Raw genomic sequence first — 24114 nt, forward strand, 5'->3', positions numbered from 1 at the left:
TAGTTCAGAAAGGTCGTTAATGGATGATTGTCATTTGAATGTTTTACTTCAAAACTTGTACTTGATGTAATGTTGATTTGAAATTTTTTCTCACCAAAATACTATAATATTTTCAGCGGTACATGGTGGCACACACCTATAATTCCAGCTCCTCTGGAGACTAAGGCAGAAGGGTCACAAGTTCAAAGCCAGCCTCAACAACTCAGAAAGACCTTGTGTCTAAAGAAAATACAAAAGAGGGCTGGATATTTGGCTCAGTGGTTAAGCACCCCTAGGTTCAATCCCTGGTACCAAAAAAGAAAAAAGAAAATTTTCTTGACCATGTTAAATATAAAATTTAGTAAAGCAGGACTTTTGAAGGTAAGAACTAATATAGCAAAAAGTGATGACTACATAAAGGAAATTTTTTCATCATTTCATAGTGCTATTCACTCACAAATTGAGAAGCATTCATTTCACTTAGCCAACTTTCAGTCCTTTGAAAACTTTTACATAATTTAAGAAATACAAGTTCATCGCTTTTTGATAACCTGTTTCTTTTAGTCTTCAGTTTTTCATCTTTTAAAAATAATTGGAAATTAATACTTTATTCTGTTTAGTCAAAATATCCAAAATTCAAAAGTACACATGCTCACTAAACTTCTTGTTAGATATATATACAAGTCCCAAGTTGTCTTATATTAAAGGGCATTGTAGTTTTAGAATATTTTAATTTTTCTGGAATATATATATTGTTCAGGATTTCTTTTTTTCTTCTTATGAAGGCAGATATCCGATCATACAGCAATTTGCATAACTCATTTATAAAAGTGATTTTATTTTTGTTTCTATCCTGTTTCTCCTGACTAAAAGTTTATAAATATTAAGGTCTGTGACCTAAATATATCTCCTGTACTTTACTCATCCCTTTTTGATGAATGAATTTAATGGTTGAGAATGTATTCTTCCTATCTCTTATTCTGATTTTATCATATATGTTATCACAAATTTTGGGTCACTGTTGTAAAATATTACCAGAGTTTGGACTGCTGACTCATTCTCATATTATTTAATCTGAACTTCTTTTTATAACTAGTACCATATACTAGAAGCAATATAGACTATATTGTTTGAACTTGTTAGAAAAGCTTCTTGTACAAAAATTGAAAAACACTTAAATATTTACCCTTAGTCATAATAGTAGTCTAAAACGACTTTTTAAGAAACATGAAAGGGGCTGGAGATGTAGCTTAGTACTAGAATGTCCCTGGGTTCAATTCCCACTACCAAACAAACAAACAAAAAGTCTAGAATAACCATGTTCCGAACTTGATGAGTCTTAAAACTTATCATGAATTCTGTTTGAACAGCTTGGCTTGCATAAGTCCATTTGTGCCAGGTGGATGGGATATGTTGCAGAAAAGTCAAAAGATAAGTCCCTGGAGACAGAATGGGAGATACATGATTTGTTGGGGGAAATTTAAAAGAGATTAGTGTTTGCTCCGAAAAGTGTGACAGTTGACAGCACCTCTCTTCTCATGGTACAGTGATAGCCAACTGGCCAAGTGACTCAGCCTTTCCAGATTGCCTTTAGTTCCAGTCGAGGATGGGAACTTTATATATATGTAGATATATATGTTTTTGTATGTTATTCTGCAGAAGCAGTGGCATCATCAGCATTAGCTAAGGTTAGTTTAGCTTAAGTTTGTTTATATGACCAGTCTTTCAAGGAGCAGCTCTCCTGATATACATCTTGCCCTGGTTCCCAGTGTGCACAAAAGCAAGCCAGTGTTCTTCAAAATAATATATGTCTTTTTTTTTTTTCTAGACCAGGCTCTTGTTATTGTTCTTAGAATTTTGGAAACAGAAAGGGAACACTTGGAGACAAGTGTTTTACTATCTTCCTCTGCTTTAGGGATGATACAACAGGAATACAGGAAACAGTGAGGCTAGACAAACCTCATTTCAAATGACCACTGCACCTCATAAATGAAATCAAAATTGTCTACCAGCTTTCTCTCACCCTAGTTTCATTATCTTTTTTACTCTTTTGTGTTTCATTTCATGTTCAGTATGCTTTTAATTCTCTCAAAAGGACATGTCAGTGATTGTCCTCTACCATCTAGATTTGTATCAGTGCATTCCATGACAGTCATACCATTACAGTAGAATCACCTAAACATTGTATCAGAGTAGGTCCCTGAGTAACTGTCACATTGCTATATGATTTCCCCCTGGCCACAAAAGATTATTGTTATTCTAATAAAACTTTTTTCCCCCTTGCATCAAAACTAGTTATCATGGAGACAAACTTCTTCCAGCTTGTGTTACAGAAGAGACTGCCCAACACAAGGCCCAGCTACAGTGATTTGACCACTGCAACACTGCAATCTTGTCAGAACTTATTCCTAAATCTATGTTTACTTCTGCAAATCCCCTCCTTTTGCTCACATCATCTGACAGCTCCCAGTGAAGTCACTGCCCAGGATGTAGAAAGAGAGAGGAAGGATCTCTTAGATAAAGGTGCATTTGGGGTCTTCCAGAATTGTAGCTGTGCATATTGTTCTAAGTGCTACCCAACTGGGAACACAAAGCATCCTGACATCCTCACTAAACATTTCTTGAGCATTATAGGATTTTCTTGATAACTTCCAGCTGACTTTATTCCACAGTCCTCTGAAGGATTGTGGGACCTACTTGGCGCCGCCTACACACACACATACACACCCTTAACAGATAAGAAAATTAGACCTGCAATATTCCTTAACCAAATTTAGATTCTTCTGAGCCTTTTTCTTAATCAGACCCCACCTTGGGCTTCTGTATCCAGTTTTAGTAAGCATTCTGCTAAGTCAAGTATAGATAGAACCCCCTTGCTTGACATCTGAGCCAGTACTGTATACTTCACCTTTGATGCCTAAGCCTGTTTTATCAAGAGACTTGTTAAGCCACTTTAGCAACACTGCCCCATTCTTTAGGTCTCATTTTAGTAATCTATTTCCATGCTCCATGGTTCTACAGTTGTCTTGTTCTTATACTCAGAGTTGAATTTGATCTCTCCCCTTTGTGATACAGCCCTCATTACATTTTCTTTGACAAGGTCACAGGTTAAATGATTACCAAGTCTGTCTGGTTTATAAGTGGTAGAAATTTCAAGTGCTCTGGCTATGCAACATGTGTTCATGAACATAAAACCAAAAGGCAACATTGCCCCTCTGCTGTATTCTTTTGGCAGCTTTGGGCTTAAAAGGCTGTTTCTGCCTTCCAGTGTTCTGGCATCTTGTCTTTTCAGACTCCCATACTCATCTTCATCCTCCCCAAAACTATATTCCCATTTGTCATAAGCAAAAGCAACATCTTCCCACAGAACCTCACTCATGAAATTTCATCTTAGTAGAACCTTCCTTCCAATCTTATTTGGTGATATAATCTCTTTTCTCAGACATATCTTCTTCTAGGAAAAATCTGGAAGGTTTCAGAAACATCAGTTTACAATTTGTTTTCAGAAACATCTGTTTACAATTTGCTTTAAAAAGATGTCCTTTGAGCTTCAGCTGTCCTCTGTGCTGTAGTCACCACAGGAATCAAGCTGGAGCCCGTGTGACTAGGATATAGTCTTTGCTTAGCAAGCAGAGTTCCTGTATCTGATATCCAACACTCCCTGTACTGGAATCCAGATAGATGCACTTTCAAAAACAAAAGCAGCACTGGAGCCTTCAGCATCCCCAGGTACTGAATCCAGGACACCGCCTAGGAGGATGAAAAAGCTGGACGGCGACAGACTCAGCCTGGAGGAGATAGAACAAGAGGGCCTGGATGACAGTGTGTTTTCCATCCCACATTAGGGGGAAGCTCAAACTTTGTAGCTCCAGTTTCCTTCTTTAAAGGGATCATAGAGATGTATCTTCATTTTGTTTTTGTTTTGTAGTGCTAGGGATTGAACCCAAGGTTTAGTGCATGCAAGGTAAGCCCTCTACCAAGCCACATCCCTAGCTCTTTAGCCAGCCCTCTAGCATGTATTTAATTAATGTGAAGATAAGCATAAAAGAATCAAATAGTGTTTGGTACAAAATAAAATGACTAGCTAGTAAAAGATAATTCCTACTTATTAATAACATTGTATGACTGATTTGACATTATGCAGTAAGTACTGCAAAATTATTTTTCATCACCTCAACTAAAGATAACCTTTAGAAATGTAAGAATGAATCCTTTTGATCATTTTTTAAATAACACCTTTAGGTACGAATGTGAAGAATCTTTTACAACTTTGAATGTTGACATTAGAAATCACCAAAATCTTCTCGATTCTTTGGAACAGTATATCAAAGGAGATTTATTGGAAGGTGCAAATGCATATCGTTGTGAAAAATGTGATAAAAAGGTAAGCATTGGCTGGGATTGTGGCTTAGTGGTCAAGCACTTGCCTAGCATGTGTGAGGCACTGGGTTCAATTCTCAGCACCACATACCAATAAATAAATAAAATTCAAAAAATTCATCAACAATTCATAAATTTTTTTAAGGTAAGTAATGTAATGTATTGATTACATTGATAGAACTGGGAAACTTCAGAGGTGCTTGTCCTCAATCTCAAAATTTGATAACCGCTCCATTTCTACTTAAGTATTATGGTTAGAAGAGCCACAATACTACTACTTCTTTTTTTTTTTCCTAAGACATTTTTAGTTTTCGGAGGACACAACGTCTATCTATCTTTCTTTCTTTCTTTCTTTCTTTCTCTCTTTCTCTCTTTTGCTCTTTCTCTCTTTCTCTTTCTCTCTTTCTCTCTCTCTCTCTTTCTCTCTCTCTTTCTCTCTCTCTTTCTCTCTCTTTCTCTCTCTTTCTCTCTCTCTTTCTCTCTTTCTTTCTTTCTTTCTTTCTTTCTTGTGCTGAGGGTTGAACCCAGCGTCCCGCGCATCCCAGGCGAGCGCATTACCACTTGAGCCACATCCCCAGCCCCACAATAATTCTTTAAAGCTGTGTCAGCAAAAGAATATTGTAAAAGATATCATGTTTTCATGTAGTTTAACAAGATTGTTTTCATCTCTGCTCTGAAATAGGTCACTATTGAACTTAAACCTGAAGAGTTAATGCTAAAAATATTGTTACATTCTAAATTACCCTTCTATTTCAGAAATTTTACTAATTTCATCTTGTTGCAATAGAATTTTTAAAGCTGCTTGAAGTTGATCAACCAGATCAATTGATTTTTAGACTCAGCCAACTAGTTTTATTTTTGAAAACTCTGTATAATAAATGATAACATGTTTTTAAAAATACATTACAGTAAGTGACAGATAAGTCTTTTTCTTAGCTGTCATGCTTTCTCATCTCCAAGTTGCCTGTATTGTTTTGGCTTTAAACATTAATTGGGTTTTATTTTATAAAGCCATATTGCCTATTTACCCACAACTCTGACAGTTAGTCAGTTTCTTCTTATTTTTGGCTATCTTTAATTTGCAATTTTTTTTTCTTCTTTTTCATTTTGGGACTGGAAATTTAATCCAGGGGAGCTTTATACTGAATTTCGTCCCCAGCCCTTTTGGCTTTTTATTTTGAGACACTAAGTTGATGAGGGCCTTGTTAATTTGTTGTGGCTAGCATCAAACTTGGGATCCTCCTGTCTCAGCCAAGTCACTGGAATTACCTGTGTATGCCATTAAACTTGGCTTAATCTGCATGCTTTAAAGTAATAGTACTTTTTTCAAAGGCTAATAAGGATTAAAGCCATTAATACATGAATAGCTGTGTAATTGCTGTTATCATTACTTACAGCAAATTCTACTTATTAGTATAAAAGTAAATATTAAAGTGATTATTAGAGGGGCTGGGGATGTGGCTCAAGTGGTAGCGCGCTCGCCTGGCATGCGTGCGGCGGGGGTTCGATCCTCAGCACCACATACAAACAAAGATGTTGTGACTGCCGAAAACTAAAAAATAAGTATTAAAAAATTCTTTCTCTCTCACTCTCTCTTTAAAAAAAAAAAAAAAAAAAAAGTGATTATTAGAGGGGTTGTAGTTTAGTGGTAGATCACTTGCATTGCATGTTTGAGGAACTGAGTTTGAAACTCAGCACCACATAAAAATAAATAAAAATATTGTGTCCACATACAACTAAAAAATATATATTAAAAAAAGTAGTCATTAGAAAACAATAGAGGGGCTGGGGATGTGGCTCAAGCGGTAGTGCACTGACCTGGCATGCGTGTGACCCAGGTTCAATCCTCAGCACCACATACAAACAAAGATGTTGTGTCTGCCGAAAACTTTAAAAAAAAGAAATAAATATTAAAAAATTCTCTCTCTCTCTCTCTCTCGGTCTTAAAAAAAAAAAAAAGAAAGAAAGAAAATAATAGAACCAGGTAACCAATAGTGTTTTACTTACTAGTTTTTGCAAATTGTAAAAAACTGAGGTTATTTACATGTTTTTTAGGCTTGGTAAACATTATTTAAAAATTATTCTATAATTGCCCTGTGTTATTTTGGTAATGAAATATTGTGAAAATATCATGTTTTTATGTAGTTTAACAGATTCTTTCCATCTTTGCATTTATATTGTTTACTAATTGCAGGTTGATACAGTAAAACGCTTGCTAATCAAAAAATTGCCTCCAGTTCTTGCTATCCAATTGAAACGATTTGACTATGATTGGGAGAGAGAATGTGCAATCAAATTCAATGATTATTTTGAATTTCCTCGAGAACTGGATATGGAACCTTACACAGTAGCAGGTGTTGCAAAGCTGGAAGGAGATAACATAAACTCAGAGAGTCAGTTGATTGGACAGAAGGAGCAGTCGGAAAGTGAGAATACAAGAAACACAAAATACAGACTTGTAGGTGTGCTTGTACACAGTGGTCAAGCAAGTGGTGGACATTATTATTCTTACATCATTCAAAGGAATGGTAAAGATGGTGAAAGAGATCACTGGTATAAATTTGATGATGGAGATGTAACAGAATGTAAAATGGATGATGATGAAGAAATGAAGAATCAATGCTTTGGTGGAGAATACATGGGAGAAGTATTTGATCATATGATGAAGCGTATGTCATACAGACGGCAGAAACGGTGGTGGAATGCTTATATACTTTTTTATGAGCGAATGGACACAGTTGATGAAGATGATAAGATGATAAGATACATTTCAGAGTTATCTGTCACTAGATCTCATCAGATTATTATGTCACCAGCCATTGAGAGAAGCGTATGGAAACAAAATGTGCAGTTTATGCATAATCGAATGCAGTATAGTTTAGAATATTTTCAGTTTGTAAAAAAATTGCTTACATGTAATGCTCTTTACTTAAATCCTGCTCCAGGTAAGTTTCTTGAAATTAGTTTCTTCTTATTAAAAAATAATTCTTAACTTATTTTTAGAATTTCTTGTCAGACATCAATCTCTGTTTAAATATTTTCTTCAGTTTTCTTTATTTTTTTTAATATGCCTGTTAACCTTAATTCATGTGAACATAACAGCATTTTCAGTTCAAGCTATTTTTAAATAAAAATTTTAAAATATCTTACCTTTGAAAAGTGAGACTTTAAGGCTGGGGATATAGCTCAGTAGTAGAGCAACTGCCTCACATGTTTCAGGAACTGGGTTCCAATCATCAGCACCATGTAAAAATAAATAAAGATATTATGTCCATCTACAGCAAAAAAAAAAAAAATTATTTTTTAAAAAAAGTAAGGCTTTGTGTTGGAGAAAGTAGAGGTGCTTTTATTTACTGAAACAATTATTTTGACTCAAGCATTTGTTTGATTTTTAAAGATGTGTTTTAGTGAGGTATTAAAATAATCACTAAGCATTACTCCTGGAACCTGAAAATAAAGTCTGTTTGATTGCATGTGCACTGTTTATTTAAAGGACAAGATTACTTGTTACCTGAAGCAGAAGAAATAACTATGATTAGCATTCAACTTGCTGCTAGATTCCTCTTTACCACTGGATTTCATACCAAGAAAATAGTTCGTGGCCCTGCCAGTGACTGGTACATGGCTTTAGATTTCGTTCATATTGTACTTGAATTTATTTAGTATACTGATTTATTTTTTTATAATATGGGTCTTTTAGTTCAAGATACAATGATGCTAAGAAAAATCTTATTAAAAATGTCTAATCTAAAAATGCCATATTATTGAAAATGTAGTTTTCTTTTGTTAATTTGTTTTATATCTTCAGTATTGTTCATCATGAAAATATTAAGTTTATCTTCACAAGTAAAATTCTTGCTTAGCATTAAAAAGGTAGATATTTAAATTGCTATATTCTTCAGTTGTTGCTGATTTTAACAGTATAGAGGAGTTTTTATTATAGCTCCTTGATTTAACAACTCTTTCAGCATCATTCACATTAAAAGATGAAAATATTTGCAGAGACTCCTGAATTCATTTTGTAACATGGAAATAGTTAGTCATCTGGTTTCATATTTGTACTATAACCAATCATGATCATTATTTGGTTCAGAGAACCCTTTGTCTTTGTTATAGCAACCAAAATAAACATATTAATAAAAATTCATAATCATAGATGTTTCTATTTTAGGTATGATGCTTTGTGCATTCTTCTTCGTCACAGCAAGAATGTTCGTTTTTGGTTTGCTCATAATGTTCTTTTTAATGTATCAAATCGTTTCTCTGAATACCTTCTGGAGTGCCCTAGTGCAGAAGTGAGGGGTGTGTTTGCAAAACTTATAGTATTTATTGCACATTTTTCCTTGCAAGATGGTTCTTCTCCTTCACCTTTTGCATCGCCAGGGCCACATTGTAGTCAGGTAACTGCATACTTTCTTTCTAATTAAATACTTGAAAGTAAGTTTTTCTTTAAACAGGTGTAAAGAAGCATATTTATGTGCCTGTGTATGACATATTTACCATGCAGAAATGTGTCTACACATAAATGTTATGATACTGTGGTTCCTAAAAAGTATTTTATGATAGTGAAAATAGTGATCATTAATCATTAATCTGAAAAGATGAAGAGAAGTTTCTATGAGTCACTTGTTGTTATTTAGTAAATTTTAAGGCCTGTATGCTGATTTCTAATAACATAATTAATAATTACAAAATTTGTTAAGTATCTTGAATGCAAAAATTATAACACACATTTTTATTTTTACAATTTAAACATTATAAAGGATCTTTATTGCAATTCTTTTTTCTCACAAAGCAATTATATTTAATAATTTATCTCATGAAATTTTTACAGTATTTATGAACATGGTTCTTTTTATGCAAATAAAACTATACAGTTTATATATGCTGTTGCTGATAAAAATAACTGATAGTTTATTATTCACAGACATCTGATAACTTGAGCTTGAGTGACCACTTACTAAAAGCAGTATTAAATCTCCTGAGAAGGGAAGTTTCAGAACATGGACGTCATTTACAACAATATTTCAATTTGTTTGTAATGTATGCCAATTTAGGTAAGAACTTTTCATAGCTTTCAGTTTGTTTTATATTTATATATTAAATGAAGAAAAGATTTTAATCAGATGATGAGATGGAATTTGCTTGAGTGTGGCTGTCTGCAAATTTGTATAAGTTTTGAAGTTTGTTTTTCTTTTTTTTAGTTGTCGAATGGACCTTTATATTTTATTTATTTATATGAAGTGCTGAGAATAGAACCCAGTGCTTCACAACATGTTAGGCAAGCACTCTACCATTGAGCTACACCTCTTGACTATAACATTTTAAATGAAATTTCTCATCTTCTGTTATAAAATAACTTAAGCACTTAACCCTTTTGTCCCTAACAGTCTTTAAGGTCAGATTCTATGTCTGATTTATGTTTACATCTCCTAATACTGCTTTTTTGAAAAATATTAACTACCCAGGCCACATCCCACACCAACTGAAAATCGTTAGAGTTAGGGTAAGGTATTACTGGTTTATAAAAGTATCTTCAATAGTTGTGAACTTGTCATGTTTAGAAATCATTTCCTCACAAATTAGGTTTAGGAATGAGATAAACATCATCATTTTAGATGGCACAACTCTATATCGTGTACAACTAGAGAAATGAAAGACATGTTCCATTTGTATACAATGAATCGAAATGCATTTTGCTATCATTTATAATTAGGACAAGTTGGGGTTTTTTTTAATATTTATTTTTTGGTTAGACACAATACCTTTATTTTGTTTATTTATTTATTTTTTTTTGTGGTGTTGAGGATCGAATCCAGGGCCTCGTGCGTGCCAGGCAAGCGCTCTGCTGCTGAACCACAACCCCAAACCAGAACAAGTTTTTTTTAAAAAATTGTAAATCACAAATTTTTTTTAAAAATTTAAAAATTATATCCTCAAGAATTGAAGTAGTAAGCCAAACACTTTGACACATGTGTAGTTATCCAGCAAACCAGTACGGTAAAGCAGGAAAATCACAGTTGAAGGCTAGCCTGGGCAACTTTACAAGGTCATGTATCCAAATAAAATTTTAAAAGGTCTAAGAATGTTGCTTGGTGGCAAACCACCTGGGTATAATCATCAGTACTAGGCATTTGGTACTTTCATACAACCATGCATAAAGTCTTTACCTTGAAGTTTTTATGTTAAATGTAAAAATATCCAGGCTGAGCACTCAAAAAACTTATATTCTGTACAGCTATCATTTTAAATATTCCCGGTTCATATGCCACACATCATTGGTCTATAATAAAATCTAATTGTAGTTTCACCTGTCAGGAATACTTTGATATCTTAATGTTAAATGCATAGGACCAGACATGCTTTAGGGTTTCATTTCTTGGTTTGACAAAAGTGAAGTGGTATGTTTGTAATACATTGTGTAATATCCACAGTACGCTGTGGCCAAATATAATAATATTTTTGTGATGAATAATCAATATTCACATTCATAGTAAGGGTGGTGTGTGCTTAAATAGCCTATTTCCCTTAAAAAAGGTTATATTTTATCAGAAAATGAATTACAGTGCCAACTCAAAAAAATTCAAAAAATGATAAACCATATGGAAAATAGTACAAAGGTTCCTCAAAATACAGCTGGTCTCATCCCAGAAACTCCAGTGTTGAAACAGAAGGGTTGCAAGTTCTAAGCCAACCTCAGCAACTTAGACCCTGACTCAAAATAAAAAGATGTGGGGATGTAACTCAGTATATGTGTAAATGGGCACATGCAAGAATTACTACTAAGGTAATTAGCTGTTAATCCTTCTGTGTACTAAGTGTGATCCCATAATCCTGCTACTGGTTATGTCCAACTTTAAAAAAAAACAGTGTGTCAAATCTGTAGTTCTCTTAAAGCACTATTCATAAACAGATATTATGTAAAGTGTGATGTATAACAACAAATACACAAACAGTGGAATACAGACATAAAAAAAAGAATGAAATGGTCATTTGTAATAAAATGGATGAAAATAGAGAATATCATGTTATGTGAAATTAACAAGACTCAAAGAGACAAGCTTCACATGATCTCACTCAGATATATATTCTTAAAAGCTGGTAAGGAAGAAGATCAAGGAAAAATAGTGTTATGAAGGGGAACCTAAATATTTAAGACCTCTTTTAGCTTCAGGCATCAAAGGTCAAGATAAAAACAAAATGTACATCCATATTAGAAAATAAAAAATGTAGAAACAACAAATATAGGCATTTTATACCCCAAGCACTTAGCTTAGATAAACAGATTGGAAATTTAGTTTTTGACTTTCCTTAGAAGGATGAGAATTGCTAGAGAATTTAGGTTAGACCATTCTGACCTCTCTAAGATGCTAGAAAGTACATTTTCCTGAGTACCTCTATAATTGGAATGCCAGAGCTGTTGTCTTTTCACGGTGATAATATTTAATCTTAGTTTTCTACATTCTTTCTATATTGCTACATTCTAAACAGACGATAGCTGTAGTTATAAAATTATGAGAAGCTATGATAATAACCTTTTAATTACTTAAGCACTGTCCTTCCTAATATTTTTTTGGCACCTTATTTGTACCCTTTTTCATAGGTATTGCAGAAAAGACACAGCTTCTGAAATTGAACGTACCTGCCACCTTTATGCTTGTATCTTTAGATGAAGGACCAGGTCCTCCAATCAAATATCAATATGCTGAATTAGGCAAATTATACTCAGTAGTGTCTCAGCTAATACGCTGTTGCAGTGTTTCATCAAGAACCCAGTCTTCAATCAATGGTAAAGTAGAATGTTCCATTCTTTATAGTAGTTTTAAAATAATGTTCATTATGAACACTTCCTGACTAAAGTAGTTCTCAAGATTAATTTTTACAATTTTACATTTTATTATCTTGTAATATGTGGTCTTGTGAGTTTTGTTACTAAGCCTAGGAGGCTTAAGTTCAGAGTTATTTTTTTTTAAATAATAAATTTAGTATTATGATTTCGTGGACAGGTCTGTTGGCTTTTCATTAATGTCAAATCTTTCCTAGGTAATCCCCCCCTTCCCAACCCTTTTGGTGATGCTAATTTATCACAACCTATAATGCCAATTCAGCAGAATGTGGCAGATATTTTATTTGTGAGAATAAGTTATGTGAAGAAAATTATTGAAGACTGCAGTAACTCAGAGGAGACCATTAAGCTACTTCGGTTCTGCTCCTGGGAGAATCCTCAGTTCTCATCTGCTGTTCTCAGTGAACTTCTCTGGCAGGTTAAATAAATATTAACTTTCATTTGTATGTAATTTATTCATACTCCTTTAAGTTTTTATATTTACTATGTTTTACCTATTTTTAGGTTGCCTATTCATATACTTATGAACTTCGGCCATATTTGGATCTACTTTTGCAAATTTTACTGATTGAGGACTCCTGGCAGACTCACAGGTGGATACTGTTGCTACCAGCATTAATTATCTCTCCCAAGTTCTAGAAATAAATGCAAATGCCAGTTAGCAAATATGATTTCAGTTTTGGGAGCTCTTTCAGTGTCTTGAGAATGGGGGTTGAACTCTGGGTCTTTTTTCTATTCTGGAAGTGCTGTTTATGCCCCTGAACAAGACAGAAGTATTATAGCTCAGTCCAGCCCCATGATAGTTCTATGCCTAGTCTTTTGAGGAACTTCCATACTGATTTCCACAGTGATTGTACTAATTTACAATCCCAGCAATAGTGTAAAAGTGTTCCTTTTAATCCATATCCTCCCAGCATTTATTACTGTGTGTATTCTTGCTGTCATTATTTCCTGAGCTGTAGGGGTCCTGTTGAGAGAGTTGCCTGTTTCTGTATGCTGGAGTATTGACCCTGCATTTCTTCTGAGAGTTGTTTAGTTTCTAGTCTTAATATTTGTGTCTTTGACCCATTTTTAGTTGATTTGAAAACCAGTTTCCCAACACCTTTGTTTAAAACTCCTTTTCTTTAATGTTTGTTTTTTGGCTGCTTTGTGAAGGATCAAATGATTGTGTCTGAGTGAGTTTATATCTGTCTTCTATTTTGTGCCATACCATCCATTTTTAAATACTATACCTCTGTATTATAATTTGAAATCAGTTTTTGTGAGGCCTCTAGCATTTTTTTAAATTTATTTGTTTGTTTTTACTGAGTTGCTTTGACTCTTCTGGGTCTTTTATTTCAAATGAATTTGGATCTTCTGGGTCTTTTATTCTTTCAAATGAATTTTGGGACATTTTTTCCCCTCTAGTTCTGTGAGGAATGTTGTTGCTATTTTGATGGGGATTACACTTGATCAGTATATTGCCTTTTGGTAGTATGGCCATTTTACCATATTAATTCTGCCAGTCAATGAACATGGGAGATCTTTCCATCCTCTTCAGTCTTCCTTCTTCAATATTCTAAAATTTTTATTAGAGATTTTCATCTCTTTGGTTAGATTTTTCCTGGGTTTTGTGTTTTGTGTTTTTGGTTCTTGGTTTTGGTTGATTTTGTTTTGGGGGTGTTAGGGATTTTGTGGGGGGTTTTGTTTTGTTTGTTTGAGACTATTATGAATGGATTGATTTTCTGATTTCTTTGTTGATGTTCAAAGTCATTGTTGGTATATAAGAAAGCTAATAATTTCTCTATGTTGAGTTTATAACTTGCTACTTTGCTGATTTGTTTATTAGCTTTGGCAGTCTGGTAGAGATTTTTGAATATTCTAAATATAAGATAATATAATGTAATATAATATTATCTACATACTTACTGTGGTACCAAAAAGTAAATAAAAACTAAATTATTTTGGAAAATAGTAAACTTTCATCTTCAAAATCAATAGAAAATGCATGAAGTATTGTTTGAACTGTTGTGCATAAATAACATTTATTTTATTCAATTAACAGTATTCATGAAGTATTATAAATCATTTGCTGTGTTCAGAAACATAAAGGTATTATTGGTCAAAATTACACATGAAAGCATTTGTCATACAAGGGTACAGTGACACACACCATGATCCCAGTAGCTGGGCAAGCTGAGGCAGGAGGATTGCTAGTTTGAGGCCAACCTCAGCAACTCCGTGAGACACTGTCTCTGAATAATGCAAAAAAAGGGCTGGGATTGTGGCTCTGGTTAACCATGCCTGGCTTCAATTCCTAGTCCCAAAAATAAAGAAAGAATTTGACAAAAAATATTAAGAATCACATCATTAAGACCAAATGATAAAATAAATATAGTATTACTACAAGTATCTTAAGAAACCTCATTTTTGGCGTTCTGTGGTACTAGGAATTTAACCTAGGGGTACTCTACCCCTAACTATATTTATAGTCTTCATTTTTTGTTGTCTGTTTTTGAGACTGGATCTCAGTAAGTTACCAAGGCTGGGCTGTCTCGGCTTCTTTGGGTTTACAGGCATTTACCACTGCACATTGAATATTATGTTATTTTTTTTGTCTGAAAGAAATTATATTTGAAAGTTGAATTTTCCAAATAAAGATACATACTGTGAATATCTTGGCTAAAAAGGAAAATTGTCTTTTTATTAGAATCTAATGATTTCTACTAACTAAGATACAAGTGTATAAAATCGAATTTTTTTCTGTTTACTTTCTGTCCAGGTAATGACTCCAAAGAAAGTGTGCTTTTGCGTATAATGAATTTTTAAAATTACTATTGAGGAGAGTCATAATTGCCCAAAGTTTTCTATAGCAGTTTAGAAATTAAATGATGTAATAGATCATTACTAAATCAAATTCTGCCATTGTCAGTGGGAAAAAAATCTGCTTTACCTATTATATATGTATATTATATGTATAATATACATATAATATATGTATATTATATAAAGATTGGTTTAATATGTCAAATTATTACACTTTTTTCAGTCAGTGGATTGTAACTTTAAATTCTGAAATATAGTCTTACAAAAATGAGCCAACTAATCAGTTATTCTCACCTGAAGTATTCTTAAAGAAATGTGATTTAACTAATAAAAATATTGAACTATTGCCCTTAACTCACTTTTACACTTAAATTTATTATAAAAAAGGATTAGCAACTGGGTTTAGTCACTAGTATTGAAAAAAAAAAGTTTAATGTAACAGAATGAGCTCCATGACTTTTTAATTCTATAATGTTGACAAAGCTATTTAATTTCTCTGGACTTTTTCCTTCTGTTAAATAAGTTTATTGATACTATTTATTTAGGAAATTGGATTATATCATTACATCATGTACTGAATAGTGACTAGAAAGCACCTAAAATTTATTTATATCTGGGTTTTTTTTGTTTTGTTTTTAGAATTCACAATGCACTTAAAGGAATTCCAAATGACCGTGATGGGCTGTTTGATACAATCCAGCGGTCTAAGAATCACTATCAAAAAAGAGCATATCAGTGTATAAAGTGTATGGTAGCTCTCTTTAACAATTGTCCTGTTGCTTACCAAATTTTACAGGTAAGAATTCTTTCAACCCGGGCAAGGTTGTATGCCTATAATCCCAGCAGATCAGGAGGCTGAGGCAGGAGAATCACCAGTTCAAAGCCAGCCTTAGCAATTTTGCAAGGCCCTAAAATAAAGGTCTGGGGATATGGCTCAGTTGATAACCCCTTCTGGTTCAATCCCTGGTACCAAAAAAAGAAAAAAAAGAATTATTCATTATAAATTGGTATAATGCCGAATCCACATTTTAAAAGATAATAATTATGAAAATTTGGGAATTGCCATTTTAACTTGATTTTGAAAAATTAGTTTCAATAAGTTGAATTTATTTATTTATTTATTTTATTTTAAGGGTAATGGAGACCTTAAGAGAAAGTGGACTTGGGCAGTGGAGTGGCTTGGAGATGAACTTGAAAGAAGACCATATACTGGCAATCCTCAGTACACTTACAACAATTGGTCTCCACCAGTACAAAGCAATGAGACCTCAAATGGTTATTTTTTAGAAAGGTCACATAGTGCTAGAATCACACTTACAAAAGCTTGTGAACTTTGTCCAGAAGAGGTAAAAAATGACAATAGAATGGAAGGGGAAAAAAAGTGATTTTTTTTTTTTTTTTTTTTTTTAGTTTAGTATTTATGTATTAACAATTGGTAATTGTGGTTTTATTTGTTTTAATGGTTAGCATTAATTACTGACTTACTCTTAACTTTTGGAAGAATTTCACCACCCCTTTTTCTTATCAATTATTATATCTTGGGCACAGTGGTTCACACCTATAATCCCAGGGACTGAGGAGGCTGAGGCAAAAAGGATCACAAGTTCAAGACCAATCTCAGTAACTCATCAAGACCCTATGTCAAAAATTAAAAATTTTTAAGCACTCTTGGATTAAGTTCCAAAAAGAAATCTGCCACCGGGTGTGTGTGTGTGTGTGTGTGTGTGTGTGTGTGTGTGGTGGGGGGGGGGGTGTAAAATAGCTCTAGTAACCAAAATAATGTACTTTTATACTTTTTTTAAGTCTTGAGACCTTAAAAGGAGATTAAAAATACAGTTGAAGTTACTTTCATAATTAAATTCTTAATCTCCTTTTAAAATTAGGAACCAGATGACCAAGATGCCCCAGATGAGCATGAGTCATCTCCACCAGAAGATGCAGCACTGTATCCTCATTCACCTGGATCTCAGTATCAACAGGTAAAATGAAAATTTTATATCCCCAAACCAATTTTTGTGTTTCATATTCTGAAGGATGTTCTGCTTTTTTCTTAAATATTTCTGACAGCTCTGGCTATAAATTTATAAGTTACCTGGAACAGCTGTACTATGAATAGCTAGAATTGTCATATTGCAGCATAGTTCATCTTACTTCTAATTCTGGTGGTTTAGGCAAAAATAAAATAAAAAGGGGTGAGGACTCTTTGAGCTCAATCCCCAGTACAAAAAAAAAAAAAAATTAGTGACAATAAAACATTTTTTAAAATCAATAATTTATTTTTAGCAGGTATTTTGCTGGTGAGCAGGTGGTAAAAACAGGAAAAATACAGATGAAGAAATTTTATGTGAAATTTTTCTTTGAAAAGGGCCATTAAAACAAACAGAACCACAATTACCAATCATTAATACATAAAACTATACTATAAAAATAATTTCATTCTAGGACTGGGGATACAGTTGGTAGAGTGCTTGCAGTGCATACACAAGGCCCTGTGTTCTAGCTATTCTATCCCCAGTACCACAAAAAATAATAATAGTATTAATAATTCCATTCTATTGCCTCCCCCCTTTTTTAAACTCTCTTCTGGACAGAGTTCACAAGCTTTTTGTGTAATTCTAGCACTATGTGACTTTTCTATTTGTTATATGTATACTAAGGATTGCCAGTATGATCTTTTGGAAGGACTATACTAACATTAAGCCACAAATATGAATAATTCAGTTCTTGAAAGGCAGCAGCTCTTAAATTTAATGGGCATATAATAAAGGGCATTTGGTAAAGATAAAATTTCTGGATCTCATAAACCAGGATTTCTGGTTTGGTAGATCTGTGGTAGATCTCAGGAATTTTCATTTCTAACAAGATTCCAAATGATACAGTTGATCCAGGGGGACCACACAATATATGAATCAATTTATAAGTTCTTTTTAACTACTTTGAGAATTTTTTAAAAAATAATTCCTTGAGAATTTTTAAAAAAAATAATTCCTGAGTTTAAATTCAATCATACTTTAGTCAAATTTTAGCCCATTATTAACATTTCAATTGTAATATGTGAAAATTTGACGTGCAGGTCTCTTTTGCCCTCTTAGAATAATGTACATGGACAGCCTTATACAGGTCCAGCAGCACATCACTTGAACAACCCTCAGAAAAGTGGCCGAGTACAAGAAAATTATGAAGGCAGTGAAGAAGTATCCTCACCTCAAACAAAGGATCAGTGAAGTGCACCAGTTTACGGACTCCTTTAATATCATGTAGTCTGGACTTACAGTCCAAATTTTTCTGTGCCTGATTAAATATTTAAAAGTAGAAAAACTGTTCTAAAATAACATGACATAAAGATTCTATTTGCTATCTCATTTGTAGAAAATTGCTGACAGATGTAAGCACCTACAAACAGAACATGCGGAATGTTTTATAATAAATGATTGCTGATATGTAAATGGAAAAGATGTATATAGTATATGTATGTTTGACTTTTAGTTCTAAAGCAAAACACTTTTTTGATGAAGAGTCAGAAATATTGAAAAACATTAAAGTTCATTTTCTTGTTTATCTGCTGCATTCTGCAACCAGTATTTCCTGCTTCCTGGCAGTTAAATCAGTTCCTTTATGAAAAAAAAAAAAGTGGTAGGGGGTAGTAAAAGAGCCTGTTTATATAATTTCCTGATAATTCTTTATTACTGGAATATAACATTAGTAGGTGCCCTTCAGGTTGAGATGAAAAACTGGTGATGTAACATTGTTTCCAAAAATTTTTCACCACCTTTTTATTCTGGTATTAGGTTAATTATTTTAAAGCTATAGTTTTACTATAACTGTTAGCATGGCTTCATACCAGGTTGTATTGCCAATAGAGACAAAATTTCTTGAATGAGATCATTTGTCCCAAAATCACATCTATATTGCTTAAACATTTTATTTCTTATCCTTAGAATAAACATAAAACAGGAAGAAAGGGTACAGTAAAGCAGTTTTTAGTTGCACATATGGATGTTCTTCACATTTAATATTTGGTAGTTCCATTTCTTGATGGGATAAAGAATATCTAATAGGAATTCTAAAATTGAAAATATATGCCAATTTTTTCATGCTGGAATATGTGGAACATAATAGGAGAGACTGTATTTTATATATCTTATTTTGTTTTTTGGTAGAATTTCTTAGGTTTTGCTTCTGCTGGATCCCAGCTAACGAACTGTGTACATCATCAGAATTCACATTACTGTTCGGTACTATCATACCAAGATGCCTGGCTGATTTTTAGTTAGTCTTAATTTTACTTCAAAGTAAAATGGTCCTAGTTCTTTTTCCATTCCAAATTATTGTTAGATATGGGGTTTGATTAAGATGCAAACTTAAGAGGTACCATTTTAGAATAAACTTTTGTTTAGAAGTTCCAACAAATTCTTACTGTCATATTTAAAGGAGAATTGCTAGCTTTCGAATGTATGTAATATTTTGGAAGCTGTCTAAAACCCAAATATTCCTGCAACAGATACAGGCCATCCTTTTCTGTTTAAATATTTTGCTGTTTTGTTTTATAAAAATTATTTTGCTGAATTTCCAAATAGAATTTAAGAAGAATTTTGTGCTGTGGCGTGTTTTTGTTCCTTGTTACTAGGTTGCATTCTTAAAGACTACACGTTAAAATTAATTTGGGGCATTATATGCCTTGTCATAACATTAATTCTTTTAGACACATTAAGTTAAATATATATAAATATATATAAAGATTTATTTCTTGACCCATTAATCTCGGGATTTGGAGAAAGAAATATTAACACTTTTTTAAATTTGCTAATACAGTCTATCTTGAACTCTCTGCACATTTTTATATAGTTGATTTTTCTTACTCTGTAACTACGTAATATACATTAAGTTTCTTTCTGTCTTCAAAGAGCCACTGACTTTGGTCCTTTGTGATCCAGTTATGTGTCTAATCATGAGCAATCTTTGTCTCTTTTCTATATTGCAGATTGTTTTTGATATTTTCTGACTCAAAGAGTTCAAAGCAATATATCTACAGTCAGCCCATGTCTGTATTGCTTCAGTACTCCCATAATGTATCCAACTCAAGCAAATGCACTGTGATGTATATGGGCTAGTTCCAAACACCTCCCAGTCCTGGAGTGTTCTGATGCTATCAAAATGTCCTATTTTAGTTTCCCTCTTAAATTGCCAAAAGGTTGTGTTACAGGTGGAAATCCATTTTCCATTGTCCAAAAGAATAGGCCATTGACCATCACCTATGGTTTGGGGAGAAAAAAAAATGGGGACTTAATGTAAATCACTGTTGCATGTTAATTTTCCAGCACTGGAATAATAGCATGCAGTTCAAACATACAGCTGATTTATATTTTTCTTTTTTAAATACTCTTCATTGCTGGTCTCTGGTGATGTGTTAAACAGGACATTACCTGTCCATTATGAAACTGCCATCTGTAAATTAACTCTTTGCTGTTGAATGGAGAACTGTTCATAGAAAATTGTTCTTAGAAAAATAGTGGAATTCAGCAGTTCCCTCAGATATTTTCAAAGTTTTCCATGTTACATTGAAACTCTTTTAAGCACTTTTCTTTCTCATTAAGAATGTTTCTTGACATTATCCAAGATACTAGAGGGTATCATGTTTTAGAATTATTTATGTCCTGGTTAGGCATAAATCCCCTAGACGAGGCAAGCTATTAATTGTTTGTCAAATAACATATATTGTATCATGATACCCAGAAATTTCCTGCCCAAAATCCCAACCAGTGCTGCTAGATAACATTTATAAGTCCTAAATACCAGCCTATCTATGTTTATGTTACAGGCACTTCTTGTGTTTTGTTGTTGCTGCTGTGTCTAAAAGACCTTATAAGAACAATTTAGATGGGAAATTTGCTTGGAGCTTATGGTTGTAGAGGTCCCAATCCATAGTTTATCAAGCCTGTTGCTCTGGACCCAAGGTGAGGCAACACACATGATGAAATTGCCTGTATGGGAACCATGAATCAGATAGAGATAAAGCAGAAAGTGTACCTTACTAAGGCCATGACCCCAGTGCCAGTACACCTGCTTATAGTTACAACCTAGATAGCCCATTCAAAATAGGATGGACTGATTAGGTTACAGTGATAACAATTCAGTCATTTTACCTCTGAACATAAACACAAGAACTTTGGGGGAACACCTCATATCCAAACCTTAGTGCACATCAGAAGGTCTGAAAGTTTTAACAGATACCACCTTTTTGACTATTAGTTCAGACAAGCTTGCCTTTGTTTAGTCCCATATTCAAATAAGCCTCCTTTTTAGTGGCATTATAGAAACTAACTACAAAGTGTTTCTAGACATGGATATCATTAATATATTTCATTCAAGATGTATATAAAATCTACCTAACTAAAGTAACACAGTAAGTAAAATGAATTGAGATCATTCCCACTTCATAGCAAACTGGTTGTCTTATTTCTCAAATTTAAATAGAAAAAAACTCATTTGCAGATTTGAAAATCAGCATTCTGTAGTCTCTCTTTATTTTTTTACTTATTCAAAGCAATGGTTCACATGCCAGATCATCAACCCAGGCATGTCAAACAAGCTTCTTGGTCCATTTGTTCATTTATTTGCTTTTATGTGTATGTGGAACAAGGGATTGAACCATTGAGCACTCTTACCACTAAGCAACATTGTCAACCTTTTTTTTTGAGTCAGTCATGTTTAATTTCCAAGGCTGGCCTCAGACTTAGTATCCTCCTTCCTAAGCCTGCTGGGTCACTGGGATTGCAGGCATGCACTACCACATCTGCTTTTGAAATTCCTTCAAACTGTAGCAAGTAGAGTGAATTGTGTTAGGGTCCCTTACTATTAGGAGATCATTGAGACTTCCTTCTATTGGTTCATATAATCTCTACATTTTTCACCCTAATGATTAATGCCCCTCCCCCTTTTTCATTCTTTTTAATCCATCTGAAGATTTCCCACTTGGTGACATAAATAAATGCCTGTCTTCTGCTCTTACCATTTTTGTGAATTTCTAACTTTCTTAGCATCCATAAGACCCAAAAATTTTGTGAAATGGAGTTAACCCACATCCTGTTGGGACCAGTGACTGAATGATGGGTTTTGAAACTTTCTTGTGACAGAGGCTGTGCCCCTCTGGCAATATTCTTGGTTCCAGGATGCTGATTGAGAAGGCCCAGTTGTACCCTGATGCCCTGTACTGTAGAAGATTCTGTGCTAGCCACAGAACCATTAAGAACTTGACCTAGATTTCAGATACCAACTTCCAAGGATAGAGGATTCTGCAATGTTTCACTAGTGCTGTAACCTTCAAGTCTGCCTTGCTTAGTAGAAACTTCAAACAATGGGCTTCCTTGATGCCACAGAATATGCCCAAAGAACAATACCTCTACAGTCTTTTCTGAGACCCTATATAAATAAACTTGCTGGGCCAGCTCCTCTGACTCTGTTTCTCCATCAGAGCCCAGTACATCACCTAACCCATTTTTTTTTTTTTTTTATCATTAATGTGTGTGTGTGTGTTTCTTAGTTCCCTGTCATCCATCTCCAGTACCTTGGGTTCAGCTGTCTAGGTTGCAGCAATATCCCATACAGTTTCTTAAGTTGTTGCTCAACTTTGTATCAGTAAGGTTATATAGGATGTCATGGAAAAAGGGACATGTAAGTACAGGTAATTTACCATGCCTTGAATAAGAGGCATATTCACAAAATGAATATCAGATCTAATAAAGCTAATCCAGGATTGTTTGCATATGAGCATATCATGCTGTATATGGGAAGTCACCCTGTAAATAAGAAAGAACAGTCTCCTTTCCCCAGATAAGCAAAATTTATAATGACTTTTACTCAAAAACTAACTGATGGAAATAAACAGCCTGCTATGTGATTGTCCAATAAAGAGCCATGGAGGTCTCCGTTAAACCACCTTTACTCTTTGACCCTATGGTGTTAATATATACTGCCACAAAGTAATTCACCCAATGCAATTAGTGATGTTTTCTTAGGGAATAGACAATACTAGCCACATAATAAAATTCCCTTAATCTATATCCTGATTTCTCTAGTTTTGGTTCTGCCTCTTCTACTCAGACTTCCATTTTGGTGACACAAATGCATAGAGTTACTATCTGTTGTCTTATTATTTTACATGTTGATGGCAGTCCTGAGGTTATCTGGCAAAGCTCAAACTGAAATCTAAGAAAGGATGAAATCTAAATTGGGCCTGGAGGTACACCTGTAATCCTAGCAACTTGGGAGACTCAAGAGTTCAAAACCAGCCTCAACAAATGCAACTTGAAACCCTATCTCTAAACAAAATACAAAAAGGGCTGGGGATGTGGCTAAGTGGTTGAGTGCTCCTGAGTTCAGACCCCAGTACTCTCCCTGCCACACACACACACACAAAAAAAAGTGTATTCTGAATCTGCCCCAGTAAAAATTTTTTAAGTATTTTTTTAAAATACAATTTTTTTTGTACTTGTAGAAGGACAGAATGTCTTTATTTCATTTATTTTTATGTGGTGTTAAGGATAATCCCAGTGTCTCACACATGCCAGGCAAGTGCTCTGCCATTGCGCTGCAGCCCCAGCCCAAAATACGTTATTTTTAAAATACAATTTTTAAGCTCTTACAGATAACAATTACCAAGAGATTATCTGTATGGCTTCCTTATTGTTATGCTTTTGCTTTCCTTGTTTATTAGGCTGCTACGTTTCATTGGTAACTTACTTTGAGAAGGTGATCTCAGCTGCAGCAGCATTTCCATTGCATGGATTATCAGTCACCAGAAACAAAGTCTTACCACTCCAACTATTTGTTACAAAATGAGTCATGGTCATTCTACCTTGGCAGTCTAACATTAAGGTGTTCCTAAATCCACCCTAAGCTGAATGATTTACTAGAAATTCTTTCAGAACTCACTGAAAGCTGTTAAACTTCTCACTTGTAGATTATCATATTTCCAAAAAAAAAAAAAAAAGGAAGGAAGTAGATAAATATTTGAGCCTACTTTATTTTCTATTAGCACAGGGTTTCTATTCTAGTGCTAAGTCCTTGAGAAGACTGAGTTCAGTCCAGGTGAGAGAGGATTTAAT

The 24114-nt window shown here is 33.9% G+C and overlaps 1 protein-coding gene across 4 annotated transcripts in view; it reads left to right on the forward strand.

Moving 5' to 3' along the window:
• Positions 1 to 19534, forward strand: part of LOC143639756 (ubiquitin carboxyl-terminal hydrolase 9X-like) — a 111506-nt gene extending 91972 nt beyond the window's left edge. For 2 of the 4 annotated variants that reach the window (XM_077107808.1, XM_077107809.1), the window contains exons 33-44: positions 4222 to 4363; positions 6554 to 7304; positions 7853 to 7976; positions 8531 to 8759; positions 9287 to 9416; positions 11963 to 12148; positions 12403 to 12623; positions 12710 to 12798; positions 15650 to 15806; positions 16144 to 16356; positions 16894 to 16989; positions 18103 to 19534. In XM_077107808.1, the coding sequence (XP_076963923.1) occupies positions 4222 to 4363; positions 6554 to 7304; positions 7853 to 7976; positions 8531 to 8759; positions 9287 to 9416; positions 11963 to 12148; positions 12403 to 12623; positions 12710 to 12798; positions 15650 to 15806; positions 16144 to 16356; positions 16894 to 16989; positions 18103 to 18234 (2470 nt within the window). In that variant the 3' untranslated portion in view covers positions 18235 to 19534. Of the gene's footprint in view, positions 1 to 4221; positions 4364 to 6553; positions 7305 to 7852; positions 7977 to 8530; positions 8760 to 9272; positions 9417 to 11962; positions 12149 to 12402; positions 12624 to 12709; positions 12799 to 15649; positions 15807 to 16143; positions 16357 to 16893; positions 16990 to 18102 lie in introns of all 4 variants that reach the window. The other 2 variants (XM_077107811.1, XM_077107810.1) reach the window with 2 other exon arrangements.
• Positions 19535 to 24114: the final 4580 nt, after the last annotated feature.

Source organism: Callospermophilus lateralis, chromosome Y (assembly GCF_048772815.1).
Source record: "Callospermophilus lateralis isolate mCalLat2 chromosome Y, mCalLat2.hap1, whole genome shotgun sequence".
In the NCBI taxonomy this organism is placed as follows: Eukaryota; Metazoa; Chordata; class Mammalia; order Rodentia; family Sciuridae; genus Callospermophilus; species Callospermophilus lateralis.